Below are 22983 nucleotides of genomic sequence, written 5' to 3' on the forward strand. Positions count from 1 at the left end.
ATATTTTTCAAAAAATAACAATTAGAAATAAAGAATATATTATCAAAGAAAGGTCTGACTATTGAAGTATTTTTTTTTTTCCATTGCTATTAATATTGACAGTGAACCTAGCCAGACTTGTGATATGATCTACTACATTATTGTGCCAAGACACCTAGTTGTTATATGTGGGGCATTATTTGGAAGTGATATATCAAAGTTCTATTTTTATTTCTCCAAACAAAAAAAATACTCCATTTTAAATAATAGCAACAATACATTCAATAATAATTTTGTAAGTGAGATTTAAAAAGAATAGAAATAAAAAAATGTTTCTAAAAATGTTCTACTCAAATAAACTCCATTTATATCAAAGAATAAATTAATACAAAGAATCAAATAACTTTATCTCTTATTATTTAATTTATATATGTTAACAATGTGAATAAATTTTGTCAAATTGCAATTTAACCTACCATAGTAAATTACTTGTATTATATCTTTTAGGTTAGTAAATTAATTCTTTATCGATAATTACATTTTAAGTAATCTGATTGTATAAAACAAAATTCAATAGGAATGTATAGAAGATAACTCCAATAAAGAAAAATCCTCCATAGATAATTGCCACTGTAGTCTATCAATTGAAAACTATAATCACAAAAGAAATAAATATGGAGTAATTAAGCTTAATTAGACATTAGCAAATACACAATCAAATTCATTACAAAGAATTTGAAATGGGAAGAAAAAGACTTATCCTCATACACTAGAGAACAAGTTACAAAGTGCCTTATACTAAATCAAACCACAATTTGATCACACCAAGACCTATTGTGTTGAACATTCTTGATTTTTCAACCTCTCAATAATTCATAAAAGTAAATTCTCAAACATTGGCATGTCAATAGAACATGTGATAATTCTCAGACATTGACATGCGATAAGCATCCCATAAAACAACAAACACGTTATTAACTGATGTTTTATCTACCATGTTGGTTTCTTGATTTTTTTTTCCAAAAGGAAAAAAATATCTCAAAATTCATACAAATACTTTTCAAATAGTGGCATGTGTGCAGCATCTAAACAAACAGCCAAACGCAAGTTCCTATCCTTAGTGTTTGGACTTGGTATAATATAGACTGTCCCTTCATATAAAATGCAAGCTGGTCCCATATGAATTGGCCTACCCCATCCAAAATCAGAGTCATGGACAGGCAACCTAGTCCAACTATTAATATTAAGATTAGGGCTAGCAAAGTAAGTTGGCCCTCTGATCAGGGTCGATAAATCAGGTTGTAATTCCAGGTAATCGAGTGCTGATCTTAGGTAATTGTCGTCCATTTTCGACAATTCGTTGTGAATTCTCTTGGCGGAATTCGTCAACGGCTCTGATTGAAGCTCAGATGATTTAGCCATTGGTGTGGCCGTGAACACCACATTTCCTAGGTAACCAGGTGGCAACGGAGGGCAAAGCCTTGACCTACCGTCAGTGGCCACATGTAATTTGGTCAATTGATCGTCTGACAATCCACGTGCCTTACATGTGCATCGCCAGATATGGGCCGCGAGGATTTCATAAGTGCTACCCTCATGTTTTGACTTGGACTTGAGTAGCCCGAGTTGTTCACTTGAGAATTTCAACATGGCCGTGGTACTAGGCTTTGGGCCTATAGACACATGGTTTTTTGATGAGTTGAGGGTAGGAGGAGAATGGTACTCGACATGCTCAAAAGAAGATGTTGGTGGGTCCCGTGCACGGAGGAGCGTTCGGTCGATGAACGGCGGGATGGCAACGGAGAGGCCACGGGCTATGTCCGACCACGTGTTGATGAAGTGGAGGGATGAGAGACCATCGGATAACGTGTGGAATACTCCACCACCAAGAGCAACTCCCCCACACTTGAAATGAGTAACCTATAAATAATTTTTACACTATCAGTATATTTTAAAAAAACATATATAGACATTAAAGTTGAAATGGATCATTTACAAAAGACTTGCACTATCTAGAAGGAAAAAAAAATCATTTATTGACCAACTTGCTAGGGAAGTGTGACTTGTGAACTTCAAATTTTATCTAAATGCATTCACATGCACACTTTCTGAAAAATAGCAGACAGCAATAGCTAGCCAAGCCAAACACAATGCTTTCATATCTATTAAAAGTTAAAACAAAGTATGGCCAACCAACTAGACCACTTGTTGTTGGGAGAGAGAAAAATAATTTAAAAAGAGGAAATTATTCTATTTTTTTAAAAAAAAATGATATTCAAGTCATTTGCCTGACTTAATTAGTTCATCCGATACTTAAATCAGATAATGATTTTTTTCTTTTAAGCTCAAAAAAATTGGTTAAGCAAATTGTAAAAAGAGTAAGATTAAATAATCCTTTATTCTCGAAACAGCTGTAACATTTCTCTTTTCGAAAATTACTATATAAATTTTGATTAATATTTTAAAATATATTTTTTTTAAAATTGACACTACTAACGATACAACTTATAATTATACTTTTCACATGTATTTTGAATATCGATACTTTAAATATAATATATTAAGTTAATCTAATTTAATATAATTTTTTAAAATGAGTCAAATTAACATTTGAAAAGAAAAATATGAGAAATAATTTAAGACACAGAAAATACTATTTTGTGTAGGTTTATAGAAGACTGGAACCATCATAATCTTGATTAACTGATAGCTGTCAAAAATTAATTGACACCTATGATTGGATATATTCTCCTATTTAATTTTCTTGAAATTTTCAAAGGGAAAAATGTACGTTCCATATTCCACAATGCCTAGTACCCCACACAAAATATAAATAAATATAAAAATAATTACAAACATTTTAATAATTATAAATTTTGAATTCATAATTTTAAATGTACAGTATTGAAAAATCTTAAAGACGTATATTAAATTTAAATTTTGAATCTATATAAATGAACCCTCCTATTTTGCGGGAAATTTTTAAAAGAAAATTATTTCACAATACATTGTAAACCAAACACATAATTTATGACCTAATCTTCCAAGTGGCCACCTAGCTATTGTTGCTTAAATTAATAGTTATAAAGACTTAGAAATTATTACTTAAAAAGTATGTTATTCTTAAATACTTCACTATTCATTCTAAGTTCTCTTCTATTAAATTCTACAAAGCACTTAATTAGAGACATTAATTATGCAATTTTCTATTCTTAATAATTTCTGTTACTTTTTCTTTGTTATTTGCCCCAATCTTGAATTTTCACCCCACAAAGGAAATGAAAGTTAAATATTTTCTTTCCTTTGTTTGGTTAGTGATGAAAAAGAGGGGGGAAAATATTAAATCAGAGTTTATTAGAAATGGTAAGGAAAAAGAAAAATATTTATTACTGAATTTTCTTTAAATGGCACTTTTCTTACCCCTTTCTATTTGGACTTATTTTTAAAATGAAAGAATAAAAAGTTAAAGACTCACTTGCTCTAAAATTAAATTTTTGTCCCTATAGTTTCTCTTCATTTTAAGTAAAATCTTATTCTACATTTCTAGTAAAATGTATTACCTTTTCCTTAGATCATTAAGTTTTATATATATACTGACTATATAAATTTTAAAAAGAACATACAGGAATTATAAGCAGTGATTAATTCAAAATTCAAATTTTAGAAAGTTGAGCTTGAATTTCTACCTAATCAATTGCATATAAGTATTATATATAAAAAAAATATAAATTAACATTCGAGATCTAAACTCAAGCTATTAAGTTCAGATGAACCTTTAACTTACGACGTCTCTACATACACCCCTTCAATAAGTATCTATTAAGTTCTTAATAAGTGAAAATAATAACCTTGAAAACAATTCAAACAACCTAAGACATGTAAAAATTCACTAATCGCATAAAAATTCTTTATATACTATCAAACACATAGTGTCGGAATCAGGATTTTGATTAAAAGATTCAAAATCTAAAAAAGTAGACACACGAATTAGTCGAACGAGTTTTGACATATTATATATATAAAAAAAATTATTTTAATTATATATAAACAATATAATTTCTGTGGAAGATGTTTATCCGAACCCTCTAACCACAAGATGGCTTCACTACTGAACACATATAATTAATTATATATATGTAGATAAAAAATTCTTTTTCAAGGGTAAGAAGACACTAAAATATCTTTATACTATCAATATATATATATAAATATCGATAGCGTAAAAATCATTTACCTGAAATATGACGAGTGGGAAAGTTGAGATATCTCCATTAGTTTCAACACTAGGAATGAGTTTCCTAAGTTCCATACTTGGTGTAAAATCACCAAAATCATCAACATATGAATCACTTTCAGCTTCAACAAATAAAACACCTTCATCATTACAATTAACTTCAATTCTTCCTTGTTCATCCCTAGCTAATCTACCAGCCATTGGATAAAATGAAACTAAAACATTGCTTAAAGCTTCTTTCAGTATTTTATTATCAAAGAAATTTGAAGATCCATTTGGTTTATAAAAATAAACTGTCAAAAGATGTATTCTTCCAACAATTAAATCCAAATTAGAACTCCAAAGTCTTTTTGTTGGTGTTGGCTTTGATGGCTTCACAAGTGTTGATGCTTTGATACTAATTTTCATGATTTTTTTTTTGTTCTTCAAAAAAAAAAGAACAAATTTAGGTTAAGGAGAGAAAAGGGTGTTTAAAAAAATATATTTTGTTTATGTGTACAATGTGAAAGAAAGAAAGAGCTAAAGAGAGAAGGAAGGAGGGGCTAAAGACTGTTGTGGTACAAGAAAGATAGTGAGTTTGGGAATCATTATTTATAGCCTAAAAAGTATAGGGTAATGCATCCATGCTAGTTTATTGGAACCAATAAGTTTGTTTTTTAAAAAAAGTACAAGTTATTGTATTAATTTCATCACCAATATGGATTGAAGTGTAACAGTAGAATTGTTTCATCCTTAATTAAAGGTCTTAAGTTTAAGTTCGAAGAATGAAAAAAATTATGTTAGAAGCGTCACCCCAAATGAATCCTATAGTACATAATTCAAATTCAATCGGGGCTCTACAAGCTGCGAACACCAAATAAAAAATTAAAAAGAAAAATTCATCATGGCAGCCCCCCCCCCCTTTTTTTTTGATTCTTCATCCTATGTGTGGGGTAGTTATATCGTCAAGTTGATGGTTTATTAGAAATTTTTTTACCTTTGTAAGATAAAGGTAGGATTGCTTACATATTATTTTTTTAAAAGTTTATTTGTAAAATTATATTAATATATTATTATTATTATTGTTTTGATAACTATATATATATATATATATATATATATATATATATATATATATATATATATATATATATATTGAGATTCATCTAAATTCACATGCATCAAAAAGTTTTACATTAAAAAACTAAACAACTTCTAATAAAAATGATTTTATATCTAATAAGACTTGAATTAGAAATTTTTAACAACCCTTGTTGGTCATGATGGCCCGCCCTTACCAAACAATACAGATGGTGTTGTGTGAAGCCTTTTCACCTTTTTTGGTTAACTATATTATATTTAAAATGTACTAATTTGTATCATTATAACTTTCATAGATAAATTGAGATTTTTTAAAATATTGACACCAATTTTTTTAAATATCATTTTGTCTATAACTTTATTATATGGGCATTATTATTTAAAAAATTATATTATCTATGTAATATAATTTTAAAAATTACCAACGATTATTTGTAGTTATATTTTAAGTGATTTATTATTATAAATTATTTTTTCACTAGATAAAAGTTAAAAACTCATTCACGTTTCTTTGGATATCAACTAGACAAACAAGTTGAATGGATTTATCTACATTTTAAGATTATTCTTTCATTTAAATTTTATTTGTGGGCACAAATGTTTGAGGAAAATTAGGTACTTTGTTTGGAGTTTAATTTGGTGAAGAAAAGGGCAAACAAGACCAAAAAAAAAGTTATGGAAATTTGAGAGAGATGCCCTTTTCTCAGAATTAAAATTAATCTGTCAGTATTTATTTATTTATTTATTATATATTTAAATGAAAAAAAATCCTGTTTAGACTTCCAATAAACAAAAATTGTAAAATTGACACCATTTGAATTTTTAATTTGTTGGAAGTAGACGAACTATATGAGTTTGTATGGTTCCTATGAGTAGTTGGAAATTTTCTTGTTACTTCCATAATTAAAGAGAGCATTAAATAATTCCTACTTATAAATTTAAAAAATATACTTTTTAATTCTTTTTTTTCTCTTAAATTTTTAGTTGGGACCATTAAAGTCTATAGTCAACTAGATCTAATTACTCTTGCTATCCGTTCTAGTTAGTTGTCTGTAACGACCCATTATGTCGTTTTAAGAAATAAAGTTTTTTATTTCATAAAAGACGCATTCCGTATATTTTTATGAGTACTTTAGACTATTCGATAACCATATTTATTTAGTTGAGGGATAAATTTAAATAACTAATTTAATTAGTGGGTTAAGTTGGTATTTTACTTAATATTTTATATCAATTATTAAAGAAAAAGGATAGGGTTTATTAATTTTGATTCAGAAAAGAAAAAGAAGAAGAGAAAAATAGAAAAAGAAAAGAAAAAAATAGATATATTATATATATAAAATCTGATGGAATGCCATCAGATGTAACGAGAAAACGAGGAAACGCAGAAACTAGAAGAAGAAAAAAAATACGGAGGAAGAAAGAAAAATAAAGGAGAAGAGAAAAATAGAAATTTTCATTCCAAAGCGTCAAGGTAATTATTCTCATCCTTTCCATTAAATTTTTATGTGATTATGAACATATTTTTAGGGTATATTGGTGGAGAAATAATGCTAAAATAAGGAAATATGACCCTAGGGTTCTTCACATAAAATCTTGATTTGGGGGTCGAATAACGATCCGTTTTAGCTGAAATTTGACATGTGAATTTATTTTATCATGAGTGAACATAATCGAAAAGAAAATTTCAGATTTGACTTCAATGACTCGGGACGACTTTTTGATCCAATTTTTTATCCGAAAATAAATATAGCTATATGGGTGTCATTGGATTCGTATTCTTATGAAGATTATGTATTTGAACAGATTTTGATCATTCGAAAGCGTTACGAAAGGCTCAAGTTTTAAAGTAATTATTTAATTTAATTGAGGTTTAACCCTAGTTTTGAAATTCAGAAAATATGGGAGTGGACATATTAAGTGGCATCAAGATTAGGACGTATTTATAGAATTAGGTGAGTTATTGGGTCTAGGTTAAACATATATATAATATTGATGTTTACGGATTAGTTTACTTATAAATATTATATATTTGATAGATTGAAATTGGTCTGAGGCATTGAAGAAAGGAAAGACATTGGTGGATTAACTTGCTTTACTTCGGTTCTTCGGTTGAGGTAGGTTATGGTTTTTATTCTATATCATAGATAGACTCTTAATAGTGATTGATATTCATTGAGTAATGTGCGAAGTTTACTACGCATTTAATTATTGTGGTTTGGATGGTTGATATGTTGTTGTGATTGGTCTGAAATCCCGAGGCCATGAAATCCATAATCTTGAACTTGCCCTATCAAATATGGTGCCTTGAATAAAGAAGGCTTGATAAAATATTGTTAATGAAGGGGAATGTAATCATGAAGAATGATAAATTAATTTGGATCGGGTGTCACGTTCCGACACGGTATATTTGGATCGGGTGTCACGTTCCGGCACGGTATATTTGGATCGAGTGTCACGTTCCGACACGATATATTTAGATCGGGTGTCACGTTCCGACACGGTATTATTGGATCGGGTGTCACGTTCCGGCACGGTAATATAAAAGGAGAACAATTTAAAATGACTTAATGCTACCCAATCTCTAATAACTCATTTTCCAAAAGAGTGTGATGTGGAGGCATGAGTCCTCCTGTGTGATCTTGATATTGTTGATTGGTTATGAAATTGTTCATTGTGTTGTCACTTGATCTTGATCTTGTTGGTTGCCACATATTAAGTGCTACGGTTGATTTTCCGCTATTCCTTATTGCATATTGATTCCTATTTTGAGTCGGCCGATGATACCTACTCAGTACATGTTGTCCTGTACTGACCCCTACTTGTATCTTTTCTTGTTTTATTTTGTGGGGTGCAGCGAGTGTTCCACCGATTTCGACTCGATCTCAGCTCTAGTCAGTCTCCAGTTCATAAGATTTCAGGATGAGCTATCCTTCTAGCTGGCGATGGAATCTCTTGTCATGGCATGGTGTTCTTAGTTTTCGGATACGTTATGTTATTTATTTATTTGGTGTTTGATAATTCGAGACTTAGTTTTAGAATTTAGATGTCCTTCATGTGATGACTTTCAGGTTTTGGGAAAAATGTATTTATTTGAGCTTCCGCATTATTGTTATATTTATTAGTTGGGGTTTGTATCGTTGGTTCTCCCACCTAGGAGGTTAAGTGTGGGTGCCACTCACGACCCATTTTGGGTCGTGACATTGTCATATACATATATATAATAGTCATAAAAAATTGTGTTAGTACGGACTCAATATATGTTTTTTTTCTTGATTTATATGATATTGAAAATTATTTTTTTATGTTTTTAAAATTTGTAAATTGATAATTATTATGACTTATACATTTTATGTCATTTTAATTAACACATATTATTTACTTTGTTCCATTTTATATCGCATCAAAATTTTATTTGTCTTTAAATATTTTAGATTATTCATTATTGTGGTTTATAATATCTTTTACATAAATTTTAAATAATGTATGTTACTCTCTCTATCCTAATTTATGTGGCACTGATAAAATTTAAAGAACCATTTAAATTTTGTCTATGTCTTTTAAATTTTTAAGTTAGTAATTATTGTAATTTATTATACCTTTTACATCATTTTAAGTAATATATGTTACTTCCTCTGTCTCAATTTATATTGCTAATTATTGTGATTTATAGTACTCTTTACATAAAATTTTGAAAGTGCTAATCATTGTAATTTATAATACTTTATACTTAATTTTTTAATATATAACATATTCCAAAAAAGTAAAAAAAAAAAACACAAAAATAAATATAAGTAGACACATCAATGACCAGTTGCTTGCTTCAAGCAACTGAAGTAGGCAGGACAACCAGAAGTTGTTCAAGCAAGTAGCACGATCGAAAGCTGCTGAAGTTATTCCTTTATATATAAATACTAAACTAACATATATATATATATTGCAAGTAAGGAGAATAATTTTGCTAGTTTATTTCTTTAAAAAAAAATCAAACATTTTACAAACTTGTTAAAACTTTCAAAAAGAATTAATTAGAAGAATAAAATGAAAAAAATTTAACTAATTCTCACTCAAATTGGTAAATTGACAAATAATTTAAGACAACTAATATATGATGGAGTGAGTAGAATATATTTCGTTCGTCTCAAAATACATGTCATATTTTTTATTTACATATTTTTTTAAAAAAAATGATTAAGTAAAAGGGTATTTGATTATTTTACTATTTTTTATGTCTTATAATACACTTTGTCTTTATTGAATATTTATTATATTTATATGTCAAAATTGAAGTGTTTATAGTTTTTAAGCAATTATTAGTAAGAGTAAAATAGAAAAAATAACTATTTTATCTTGAATTTTTAAATTAATAAATATTTGGGACGTATATTTTTAATAAATACAATAACTATTTTAAGACAACGAGAGTAATTTATAAATATAAAAAACAAAGCAATAACTTTTGTTGAGCTAATTAGAACAAAATTAAAGTTAGGTCCTCTCTCTTGTCTTTTGATTTGTCATGTATATTGATTTTCTTTTTTTATTATTATTATTATTTTTCACCCCTCCTCAAAAGCTTTCAAAGTGAGGGGTACGTACCATCCGAGCAACTCATTCTTGTTTAAAGTCGTTGTAAACATTAGAATTATATTTGATTTAAATTCGTAAATTAATTTAGACTATATTAAATTCAAAAAAATAATTCAAATGATGTGGCAATTCAAGTCAAATTAAATGAGCCACTAAAAGCACACCACGTGTCAAAGTTATGTGGCAATCCAAGTCAAATTAAATAAGCCACTAAAATCACACCAAATATCAAAGTTATATGGCAATCCAAGTTAAATTAAATGAGTCATTAGAATCACGTCATGTGCCAAAATTATGTGGCAATCCTAGTCAAATTAAATAAGTCACTAAAATCATGCCACGTGTCGAAGTTATGTGGCAATCTAAGTCAAATTAAATGAGCCACTAGAATAATGTCACGTGTATATGTGACATGTTCTGACCAATCAAATTAAAATTCTTCATCAAAAGAATCTGATTGGTCAGTTCAAACCGACCAATCAAATCACACCAGCATACTACTCCCTACAACTATAAATAGAGGTCCTCATTATTCTCAGAGGGAGGAGTTTTAAAAGAACAATAAGCAAAAAGAGAGATCGTGGATTAAATGTCACAAATTTTCTACAAAGCTACAAAGTTCAAGTAATCAAATTCAAGCTCAAGTTCAAGATCAATAACGAAGGAAAATATCAAGAAGTTCAAGATCAAGTTACTTGTTCATATTTATTATTCGTCATAACCATACAAGTGTTCGTGATGAATAATTCAAATCCAAATTTGAAGACGAAGATTCAAGATCAAGTTATTTAAGCCCTTGACTCTAAATCAAATTCAAGTTCAACATATTCCATATTATTTGAAGAATCAGAGGATTATCATAGAGATTGTAACACGTACTACATTTTGAAATCAAATATTATTCTTTGTTACTCCAATTTTCCATTCTTGATTATTTATTTTTCTCGGCTCGAAAATTTATTGTTTACCATCGTCTAATATGTTTTTACACCTGCCTAGAAGCTTCAACCTTTTTGGTCTTTGATAACTCAACTTTCTTAAGGTTGAGAAGGGGTGCTTACCATCTGAGCAATTCCCTCTTGTCAAAGATAATGGGCGATTTGTTTTTTACTCCTCTTTAGGAGCTTTCATCCTTTTTTTGCTCCCTTGATGACTTGAACTCGCAACCTTCAGATTGAAAGTGAGGGACAATTACCATCCGAATAGCTTCCTTTCAATTTTTTTTAATTATTATCGTTCACTTTAATATAGAACTTTTGTTTTTAATCTCACTCTGATTATTATAGAATTTTTTCCAATTTAACTGTGGATTAGTAATGATTTTCAAAGTATCATGAACAAGGACAATTCAAAAAAATACTTAATATATTAGTACATTTTATGGAGATATGATTACTATTCCTTCCATCATAATATATTAGTTGTCCACCTTATTGTAAATAATTTCTCTTAATTATTTATTAATTCATAAAATTAAAATATAATTAATTAAATTTTTCATATTTGATCCTTGCAATTACAATGTTTTTTTTGAAAGTGTAAATAATTTTGTAAGTAACTAAAAAAAATTCTTAAAGGATAGATTAAAAAAAATATTCTTCTTAATTATGATTTTTAGAAGTCGTGTAAAGTAGAAAGTTTACGACTAATATAGGACGAATGGAGTATTATTATTGGTATTTTTTTTCCTAACCTAATTAAAGTTGCTTCTCTTAATATGGAAGGAGCGTGGTTCTTACAAAATCATATATTCAAACTCATTTTGTATTTTTCAATCTAATTCAATTATTTGACTTGACTTCCAAAACTTAAGATTTGTATGACTCACAGTATTAAAAATAGTACTAAAAAAAAGAAAAGGTTCAATTTTTTAATTAATCATCATTAAACATAGTATTAAAAATACATTGAAATATTTTGTTAATTGAAATAAATAAGAGTTATATATGTGTGAGATGATTACATGATATTAATGTGAATTGTAATAGGATATATTTGAACTCTTAATTTTTTTTTAAAAAAAATCTTATTAAAAGTATCGTTCTAAAAATAAATCTTGTAACGTGTATTCTACATTGATCAAATTTTAATATAAATACTGAATATGATCATGGCCACAAATTTTGCCATAAATTTTGCACGCGATTGTATTTCTTAGAATTTGTGAAAGTCATGACCAAAAAAATAAAAGACAACGTATTGAAGTGCTTATCACTTTGACAAGTTCAGCTCAATTTTATTTTTTATTTTTAAAAAAAAAAAAATTGTATTGGAAAATGTCATCACATACCGCCTCAAAATATTTATTATATTTTTTTTGTTTACATATTTTTAAAAAAAAACATTTACTCTATTATTTTTATTTATTTATATAGATTTTTTTGACATTACACAAATTACTGCGGAATTTCCATCCAAATTACAAGTAGAACGATGCCTATGCCGACAAGAAAAACAAAATTATTCAGGTAAAACATACTCCAGTTTATGTGGTGATTTCTAATATGTATAAACTATTATTTTGTGTTGGTGGGGGAAATAGTGGATTTTAAATTTGCTCCAATATTAGCCTTACAAATTGAAGGGGCAAATATCGTGTTTCTGTTTGTATGTTTTTACAAAACTTAGTGGTTAATTAGGGATAATGATTGGTCCAATCATTTGAAGGAATTTTATATTATGGAATAGACATACAATTGACATTCTGCATAAAATAAAATAATTCGCCAGTAAATATTTATTGTTGTGTTTAAGTATTGATTTGCTTAAATTAATTTTAATTTTGAAATTTTCCTATAATAAATATAACTATCATATTATGATTCAAGTTTTGATACTATCATCATATATATATAATTAAATATTAGGGTATTGTGTTGTATGAATACCATTAGAATTATTTTAATTGTAGAAGTTAAGACTTAACCCTAGGCTTGAGATTTAAGAAATTGATTATATAATTTGATAAGTTTTGGTCTAGACTAGACATATAGTAATATGGGTGTGTATCGACTTGTTTGCTTACGACTATTGTATACTTGATAGATTGAAAACGTGAGGCATTGAAGAAAGAAAATGCATTGGTGGATTAGCTTGTTTTACTTCGATTTTTTCCGTTGAGGTAGGTTATGACTTTACTCTATACCATAGATAGACTCTTAATAGCGATTGTTAGTCATTGAGTAATGTGTGAAGTTTACTATGCATTTAATTATTGTGATTTGGATGGTTGGTATGTTGTTGTGATTGGTGTAAAATCCCACGACCGTGAAATCTATAATCTTGAACTTGCCCTATCAAAAATAGTGTCTTGAATAAAGAAGGCTTGATGAAATATTGTTAATAAAGTGGAATGTGATAACAAAGAATGATAAATTAATTACATTTGGATCAGGTGTCACATTTCGACACGGTATATATGGATCGGGTGTCACGTGCCGACACAATATTATTGAATCGGGTGTCACATTTTGACACGGTAATATTAAAGGAAAATATATTAAAATGACTTAATACTACCTAATCTCAAATAACTCATTTCTCAAAAGACCGTGGTGTAGAGGCTTGGGTCCTCATGTATACTTTTGATATTGTTGACTGATTGTGTAATAGTTCATTGTGTTGTTACTTGATCTTGAGCTTGTTGGTTGCCACATGTTAAGTGTTATGGTTGATTTTCCGTTATTACTTTATGCATATTGATTTCTATTTTGAGTCGGACGATGATACCTACTCAGTACATATTGTCCTGTACTGACCCTACTTGTATTTTCTTTGTTTTATTTGTGGAGTGCACCGAATATTCCATTGAGTTTGACTCGACCTCAGCTCTAGCCAGTGTTCAGCACATCAGGTTTCAGCATGAGCTATTCATTCTAGCTCGTGTTGGATTCTCTCGGGCATGATATGATGTTCATAGTTTTCGGACACATTAAGTTATTTATTTATTCTGGTGTTTGATATTTTCAGACTTAATATTTTAGAATTAAATGTCCTTGAAGTGATGACTTTCAGGTTTTGGGAAAACGTATCTAATAGACTGTAGTGGTTTAATTACTTTTTACTTTCATAAATTGAGCTTCCGCGTTATTGTCATATTTTATGAATTGGGGTTTGTATCGTTGGTTCTCCCACACAGGAGGTTAAGTGTGTATGCCACTCATGACCCCTTTTGGGTCGTGATAGTTTGCGCATCAAACCTAGTTCAATCAAGTTTATATTACATTACATATACTATTTGAAAATGAGGAATCAATGACGAATAAAATTTGTAAATTTTACTTAAATCTCATACTGATTCTTTTCAAATACATTTTATCCCTATTCTTTTAAAAATTACTCAATTTTTTTGTAGAATTCAGATATATCATATATCACGTAAAGTGATATATCCGATCAATTCATCGTGTAAAGTGATGCATCTGAAGTCCTGATACATCACGTAAATGATGTATCCAATCGATATATCGCATAAAATGATATATCTGAATTCCTGATACATCATATAAAGTGACGTATTCGATCAATTTATCGCATACAGTTAGGGCTGAACACGAAAAATCGAAAAACCGAACCAAACCGATAACCAAACCAAACCGGAAAAAAAAACCGACATTTATATGGTTTGATTTGGTTTGGTTTTTAAATTTAAAAACCGACTATATTTGGTTTGGTTTTGGTTTCAAGTCTAAAAAAACCGAAAAAACCGAACCAAATCGACTTTATATATACATATTTTAAAAATTAAATTTGTATATATATGTGTGTGTATTTTAATTTTTTTATGAAAAAATACAATTTATATTGAATTTTTATATTCTTGATCTTGGCCATGCTTTTGAATTATACTAGATTGGGTCAAAATATTTTGATGGACTTCTAATGAAATGAGTCCATCTTGCATGATTGGACCCAAAGTAAAAGTAAACTAAATGTGGACTTCATATCATCATTGCTAAGAATAATTATGCTCCTGAGTTTAGTTTTAGGAGTGACTATTCTTGGCAATACTATTTCAAATAAGTTTAAATTCAAATAGTGACTAGTGTCTACAAGGTGATTTAAAAACCGACAAAAACCGAAAAAACCGATAAAAACCGACAAAAACCGAATAGTAAAAATCGATATAGTTTGGTTTGGTTTGATTTGACAATTTGAATAATCGACTCAATTGGTTTGGTTATTTTTTAAATAAAACCCGATCCAAACCGAACCGTGAGCACCCCTACATACAGTGATGTATCAGAGAATAGGAAAGAGTAGGGATTTCTGTAAAAAAAAATCAAATGGTAGGGAATTTTGAAGAATATAGTAAAATAAGTTGTGTATTTATGTAATTTTTTCATAAAATTTCGAGCTAAATAACAAAAACATTCATGCTAATTTCATTAAGTTATGAATTAGCAGTTGATTGTAATAGAATTTAATTAGTTAGAAGCATTTTAGCAACAAATTAACAAAAAAATACCAACAGTATTTTTCTTGTAATAGAAATTGAGCCCAAATTGAATACTAATCGAGGTTTATTAAAATATAATTGAGCTCGATCCAAGCCTCGATTGGCTCTTATTATTTTGATACCATCATTTAAATTAGTAGTTATATTTAAAATGTGATTAAATTATACATTAAATTAATCTTCCTTTATTTGTGATGGGATCATAGGTTGTTGTTCCCATATTAGATAAGCATCTTATTAAAAATATTTGTCCATATTACTTGATTACTTACTAAATTAAAATAGAATTAATTAAATTTTTTTTATTTTACCCCTACAATTAATATGACCCTTTGAACGTAAACAATTCTAAATACTAGCTATTTTTAATATGACCTTTTGAATGTAAACAATTCTAAATACTAGCTATTTTTAAACTCTATATATATTGCATTGATATAAATAAAGAACAAAATGATAAAATCTTCTAATATATTAATAATTTCTTAATCACCATAAAAAATAAAAAATGCTCATCTAATATAAAACGGAGGAAATGCTTGTTAGATGCTTTTTATCTTCTTTGTTTGACTAGAAAAGAAAAGAATGGATTTAACAACTTATTACTCCCTCTGTCAATGGATTTAACAACTTATTACTTCCCTGTGTCATACTCTTTTCGTCCATCTTTACTTATTTATTATATTAAAAATAGATATCTAATAATATTTATCTAATTTATAAAATTAAGAGATAATTTTAACTTAGTTCTTAATTTATCTTTATTATTAATTAGTAATTATTTTTCTATTATATTTTTTAAGACATTATATTTATTATATTCAAAAAGGATAATATGGTAAAATTATCCTCCTTTTTATAGTTTCTTAATAATTGTGCAAAATCAATACTCCCTCTAATCCATATTAATTGAATTTTTGAGTCTTTTTTCATTGTTTAAAATTTAAGATGGATGTTTGAATTTTTTTTTCATATTTGCCCTTTCATTTATTGAAATTTTATATTTTTTAGGAGATAAATTATACTATTTACAAAGTTATATTTATGATTTCACAAAGGACAATAGTGAAAATTATGATTTAAATTATGTCTTTGAATGTTTTTCTTAATATGTGTGCATTGCCTTACAAATTCAATTAATATGAAATAAAGGGAGTAGTGGATAAGTAAAGATGGATGAATGGAGTAATAGTTATCCATTATTGACTTGGTACATATATTAATAAGCAGTAAATCATAGAAATAATTTTACTAAATCACCATTATTAAATAAAAGTCATCTAAAAATTGAAAAATAAATACTATTATTTAATTAAAAGGATAAAATAGATATATCATGATAAATTAATCATTGATTATATAAACTGAATAAATATTATTAAACTCCCAAAATTTTTGTTCGTTTCTGGAAAGTGATTACAGATCAATAATTCACATGGTATCCAACTACTATCAAAGATTCATGAGTATAGATTTTTTTTTTTAATAATTACAAACAATAATAATAATAACAACAACAATATTTTATTGGTAAAACGACACTTATTTAAAGAATTAATGTGGTAGAGCCTCATAAATTAAATGTGATGATTAAACAAACAGTGATTAATGATAATCAAACATGATCTTGGATTCATTGGGTCATAATCATCACGTTTTATCAAGAGCATTGCCATAAATTATGATTGTGTAAGAATTTCAGACCTTTAGTTGTTCATTAAAAAAAAGTTAAAATTATACTATATATAGATATTTTATTTTACTTATCAATTTTAGCAATTAAGAAAGTCTTATTATTATTTTTCTCATATTACTTTTAGTATTGAATAAAAATGATTGAAAATATTTGTATTTTTAAAATTTGAATTAAAAATATTTTATCATGTGTTTGATGTTATATTAAAATAAGTCATAATTCAAATATCTAAATAAAATTTACCCTAAGTTTAAAATTGTGTATATTAAGCTTTTTTAATTAAATAAATATATAATACATAGCAAGATCCTACCTTAGTTAGAGTCAGGTCTACATACACTTTATCATACTCAGAATTCACGTCGTGGAATTTCATTGGGTCGTTTGTTGTTGTTGTTATATTACATGGTAAGATCACAATACAAAACTTTTGATATCCAGCTGTAGCAGAACATAAAAAATTATTATGATGAAAATGGACAGAACATCCAATAATAAGTAGACACATAGTACAGTACTATGATACTTGACATTATATATTTCATTGCATCTCACATACCTACATCTATATCTCATATAAATAATTAGTGGCGGAGCTAAAAATTTTACGTAAAATTATTAAGATTAGTATAAGAGGGTCTTTGATATAATTGATTAAATTATTATCATATATTTGAGTCTTTTGTTAAAAAACCAAAATAATATTATATATAATAAATTTTTGTGGTCCAACTTTTCTCAAATTGTGTATTTTATTGTGGTGCACCAATCGAATTTTATCGGAGAACCACGAACTACAGACATCGAGTAAAAGAAAATAAATTCTAAAAGAAACATTAGCTTTACAACTCGAAGAGTTGGTATATATATATATCAGTACAGTTGTTTTTTTGGGTACCATTTGGGGATACATAAAAGTTGTTCAGCAATTATTGTACTCTATTCTAGAAGAAAAGAAAAGTAAATAAAAAATTCTACAAAAGTTTAATACATTATTGAGTAAAAGGAGAAGATTTTTTTTATTATTCTAGAAGCTTTTTCTTCTCGAAGCTTTTTTGTCTAGATTTGCAATAAAAAATAAATTTAAGTTATATTCCTCCCATTTCATATTAAGCGAATTTTTGAGAGATTTTTCATTATTTAAAATAAATGAATTGTTTAAAGTTCAAGATAGATGTTTGAAATTTTTTCCATATTTGACATTTCATTTATTGAAGTTTTATATTTTCTAGAAGATAAATCATAATACTTGTAAAGTTATATTTATGATTTTACAAAAGAAAATAGTGAAAAGTATGTGTCACGATCCAAAATGGGCCATGAGTGGCACCCACACTTAATCTCCTATGTGGAAAAACCAACGATACAAATCTCAACTTATAAAATATGACAATAACGTGGAAGCTCAATTTATGAGAGTAAAAAGTAATTAAACCACTACAGTCTATTAGATACGTTTTTCCAAAACCTGAAAGTCATCACTTCAAGGACATTTAATTCTAAAATATTAAGTCTGAAAATATCAAACACCAGAATAAATAAATAACTTAATGTGTCCGAAAACTATGGACATCATGCCATGCCCGAGATAATCCAACACGAGCTAGAATGAATAGCTCACGCTGAAACCTGATGTGCTGAACACTGGCTAGAGCTGAGGTCGAGTCGAAGTCGTTGGAATGTTCGGTGCACTCCACAAAATAAAACAAAGAAAATACAAGTAGGGTCAGTACATGACAACATGTACTGAGTAGGTATCATCGGCCGACTCAAAATAGAAATTAATATGCATAAAGTAATAACGGGAAATCAACCATAACACTTAACATGTGGCAACCAACAAGCTCAAGATAAAGTAACAACACAATGAACCATTACACAATCAGTCAACAATATCAAATGTATATATGAGGACCCAAGCCTCCACACCACGGTCTTTTGAGAAATGAGTTATTTGAGATTAGGTAGTATTAAGTCGTTTTAATATGTTTTCCTTTAATATTACCGTGTTGGAATGTGACACCCGATCCAATAATATCGTGTCGGCATGTGACACCCAATTTCGTAAGCAAACAAGTCCGTACACACTCATATTACTATATGTCTAATCTAGACCCAAAACTTACCAAATTCTATAATCAATTTCTTAAATCTCAAGCCTAGGGTTAAGTCTTAACTTCTACAATTAACATAATTCTAATGGTATTCATACAACGCAATATCCTAATATTTAATTATATATATATAATGATAGTATCAGGACGTCGGATGCATCACTTTACACGATGAATTGATCGGATACATCACTTTACGTGATATATCAGAACATACGTGATATATCCAAATTCTATATAAAAAAAAAATTTGGGTAATTTTTAAAAGAATAAGGATAAAATGTATTTGAAAAGAATCAATATGAGATTTAAGTAAAATTTACAAAATTTATTCGTCGTTGATTCCTCATTTTCAAATAGTATATGTAATATAATAATCTTGATTGAACTCGGTTTATGCGCAAACTGTCACGACCCATAAGGGGCCATGAGTGACACCCACACTTAACATCCTACGTGGGAGAATCAACGATACAAACCCCAACTTATAAAATATGACAATAACTCGAAAGCTCAATTTATGAGAGTAAAAAGTAATTAAACCACTACAGTCTATTAGATAAGTTTTCCAAAACCTGAAAGTCATCACCCTAAAAGACATCTAAATTCTAAAACTAAGTCTGAAAATATCAAATACCAGAATAAATGAATAACATAATGTGTCCGGAAACTAAGGACACCATGCCATGACCGAGAGAATCCATCACGAGCTAGAAGGGTAGCTCACCCTGCAATCTAATGAACTGGAGACTGACTAGAGCTGAGGTCGAGTCGAAGTCGATGGAACACTCCCTGCTCTCCACAAAATAAAACAAAGAAAATACAAGTAGGGTCAGTACATGACAACATGTACTGAGTAGGTATCATCGGCCGACTCAAAATAGAAATTAATATGCATAAAGTAATAACGGAAAATCAACCATAACACTTAACATGTGGCAACCAACAAGCTCAAGATAAAGTAACAACACAATGTACCATTACACAATCAGTCAACAATATCAAAAATATACACGAGGACCCAAGCCTCCACACCACGGTCTTTTGAGAAAAGAGTTATTTGAGATTGGGTAGTATAAAGTCATTTTAATATGTTTTCCTTTAATATTACCGTGTTGGAATGTGACATCCGATCTAATAATATCGTGTCGGCACGTGACACCCGATCCAATATACCGTATCAGAATATGACACCCGATTCAAATATACCGTGTTAGAACATGACACCCGATCCAGTATAATTAATTTATCATTCTTTGTTATCACATTCCACTTTATTAACAATATTTCATCAAACCTTCTTTATTCAAGACACCATTTTTGATAGGGTAAGTTCAAGATTATGGATTTTACAATCTTGGAATTTTAGATCAATCACAACAACACACCAACCATCCAAACCATAACAATTAAATGCATAGTAAACTTCACACATTACTCAATAACTATCAATAGCGATTAAGAGTCTATCTATGATATAGAATAAACCATAACCTGCCTCAATCGAAGAACCGAAGTCAAACAAGCTAATTCACCAATGTTTTTCCTTTCTTCAATTCCTCGGAATGTTTCCAATAGATCAAGTATATCATATTCGTAAGCAAACGAATTCATAGACACCAATATTATATATATGTTTAAACTAGACCCAACAACTCATTCAATTCTATAATCAAATTCTTAAATTTCAAGTCTAGAGTTAAGTCTTAATTTCTACAAATAACATAATTTTAATGATTATCATATAATACAATATACCTAATATTTAATTACATGTCTCATATATCAAGATGTAATCTGCATGAGCTAAAAATAAGAAAAAAAAAGAATAAAAATAAAAATAAGAATAAGATGGCAATACAGAACCCAATATATATATATAAGGCAGACGGTCCAAATTCATTACAGATGTAATGGTGATGAATGAATATTAATATAAAAGCAAGACTAAGTTATCATTTGGGGTCAATCATTAGCTAATGATGACAATAGTTTTTTAAATCAATTTCCAACCAAAACAATTTACCCCAATATTCTCCCTTCTCCTTTCACCTCATAATACACACATTTATTACCTATTCAAATGACTACCACTACTGAGTGCATACAGAAAGCAAAATTTGGCTACAATTTCTTAGCTGATCGGTTGTTCCTTCTTGTCCGCCGCGCAGAGTTTCTTTCCCCTTTTCTTTTCTTTTCTTTTCTAATCTTTATGTATTACGATTCATAAATCATATCCTTTTATTTTAATAATTGATATAGAATATTAAATAAATTATCAACTTAGCCCACTAATTAAATTAGTTATTTAAATTTATCCCTTAACTAATTAACCGAAATTATCAAAAAATCCAATATACCCATTAAAAATTTATGGGATGAACCTTTTATGAAATAAAAGATCCTAGTACTCAAAACGACATAATGAGTCGTTACACAAACCTACTCATAATACAACAACATACCAAATGAAAATCTTGAAAGTGAAATCTGAAAAACATAATCTATACATAGACTTTATTATTAACTCGCGGAGGAAACGTACTCATAATAACGACACATAGTATATATTTTGACGGCCATAATTTATTGGCCATTTTTTTTTTGTAGCGTGATTGACTCCAAAATTGTCGGTAGATTTTTGTTTTTATCTTCTGGGCAATACGAACAAGAAATTTTTAATTATATTTAGGCAGCTGAAATTCTTTAAAAAAAGAAATGTGAAGGAATCTTCTACAGTAATAGTAAAAAATTGAGAAAAATAATGAATTTCTTCTCTATTAAAAATAAAAAAAATGAGAAAAATGAAAATAAATAAATAAAAAATTCTAGGTTCGAAACCATCCGCATGTGTTCTTGGTCATGTTCGTTTACATCTCTCGTGTGATTTACAGATCATTACATGTATTGAAATAGAATTTACCTTGCATCGAAAGAATAGTAATTATGAATTCTCTTATTGCTAAAAATATCTCATTTATTACTTAATTATGATAAATCAAATAACACTTTATAATTGAGAATAATAACAACAATAATAATATATTTTAATATAAGTTTTACAAATAAAATTTAAGAAAAATAAAGTATTCGTAAACTTTATTTTTATTTGTAAGATAGAAAAATTATTTTCGATAGTAATTTGACTTTTTCAAAACAATTTGTAAGAAAAATATGTCTGCAAAAGAACATTATACAAAACCAATTAAGTAATATTTGAAATTTTATCATGATTATAAGTGTGGACATAATCTTTTGACTTTTATTTGTGTTAGCACAAACAGATTAATGTATCCCATTGAATATTACACCAAGGTGGGTTCCCACTTAATTATTTAAAAGTAAAAAGTTTTGTATGATAAAAATTGAAAATGACTGATCAGATATAATTATTCAATATTTATAACTTACTAATTCAATTAATTATAATTCGTGTCGTATACGATTTATTGAGCAATTGAAAAAATTCTGGAGCATCTTTGGGATTAGATATTGTTCTCCCAATGATCATAGTACCAAGTATTTTATGACGTAATTACTTAAAACATGTGATTTTCCAAGAGAGATCCATCAATAATTGGGATTTTCAACACGTCACAAAAGCTTCCAACGACTAAGAAATCTCTATCGAAAATTCATGTGTTAAGCAAGTATTTCTATACGAAGTTTTTTCATTTCAAAATTTGAAATTAAAATATTTAATTAAATGAGGAAAATTTTTATTTATTCCATTACATGCGTTAATCGTGAAAGTATATTCCCTCCAACTATGTGTAGGGACTAAAGTCTTTCATGATTTTGAGGCTTTGTTAAAAAAAATTAATAATTTGGT

The 22983-nt window shown here is 28.2% G+C and overlaps 1 protein-coding gene across 1 annotated transcript; it reads right to left on the minus strand.

The window, feature by feature from the left end:
- Positions 1–654: 654 nt before the first annotated feature.
- Positions 655–4779, minus strand: LOC129891558 (shikimate O-hydroxycinnamoyltransferase-like). Its single transcript, XM_055966956.1, has 2 exons — positions 4214–4779; positions 655–1899 (listed from the first exon to the last, which is right to left on the minus strand). The coding sequence occupies exons 1-2, from the start codon at positions 4619–4621 to the stop codon at positions 1018–1020; spliced, it is 1290 nt and encodes a 429-aa protein (XP_055822931.1). The 5' UTR covers positions 4622–4779; the 3' UTR covers positions 655–1017.
- Between the last annotated feature and the right edge of the window lie 18204 nt (positions 4780–22983).

The sequence above is a fragment of the Solanum dulcamara genome, chromosome 6 (assembly GCF_947179165.1).
Source record: "Solanum dulcamara chromosome 6, daSolDulc1.2, whole genome shotgun sequence".
In the NCBI taxonomy this organism is placed as follows: domain Eukaryota; kingdom Viridiplantae; phylum Streptophyta; class Magnoliopsida; order Solanales; family Solanaceae; genus Solanum; species Solanum dulcamara.

What these genes read in the sequence shown, in the direction of transcription:
- LOC129891558 (XM_055966956.1), bottom strand. Translation starts at nt 4,621, where the DNA reads ATGAAAATTAGTATCAAAGCATCAACACTTGTGAAGCCATCAAAGCCA. An exon ending in TCCCACTCGTCATATTTCAG is followed by an intron (nt 1,900 to 4,213) that starts GTAAATGATTTT and finishes AATTATTTATAG; the next exon opens with GTTACTCATTTCAAGTGTGG.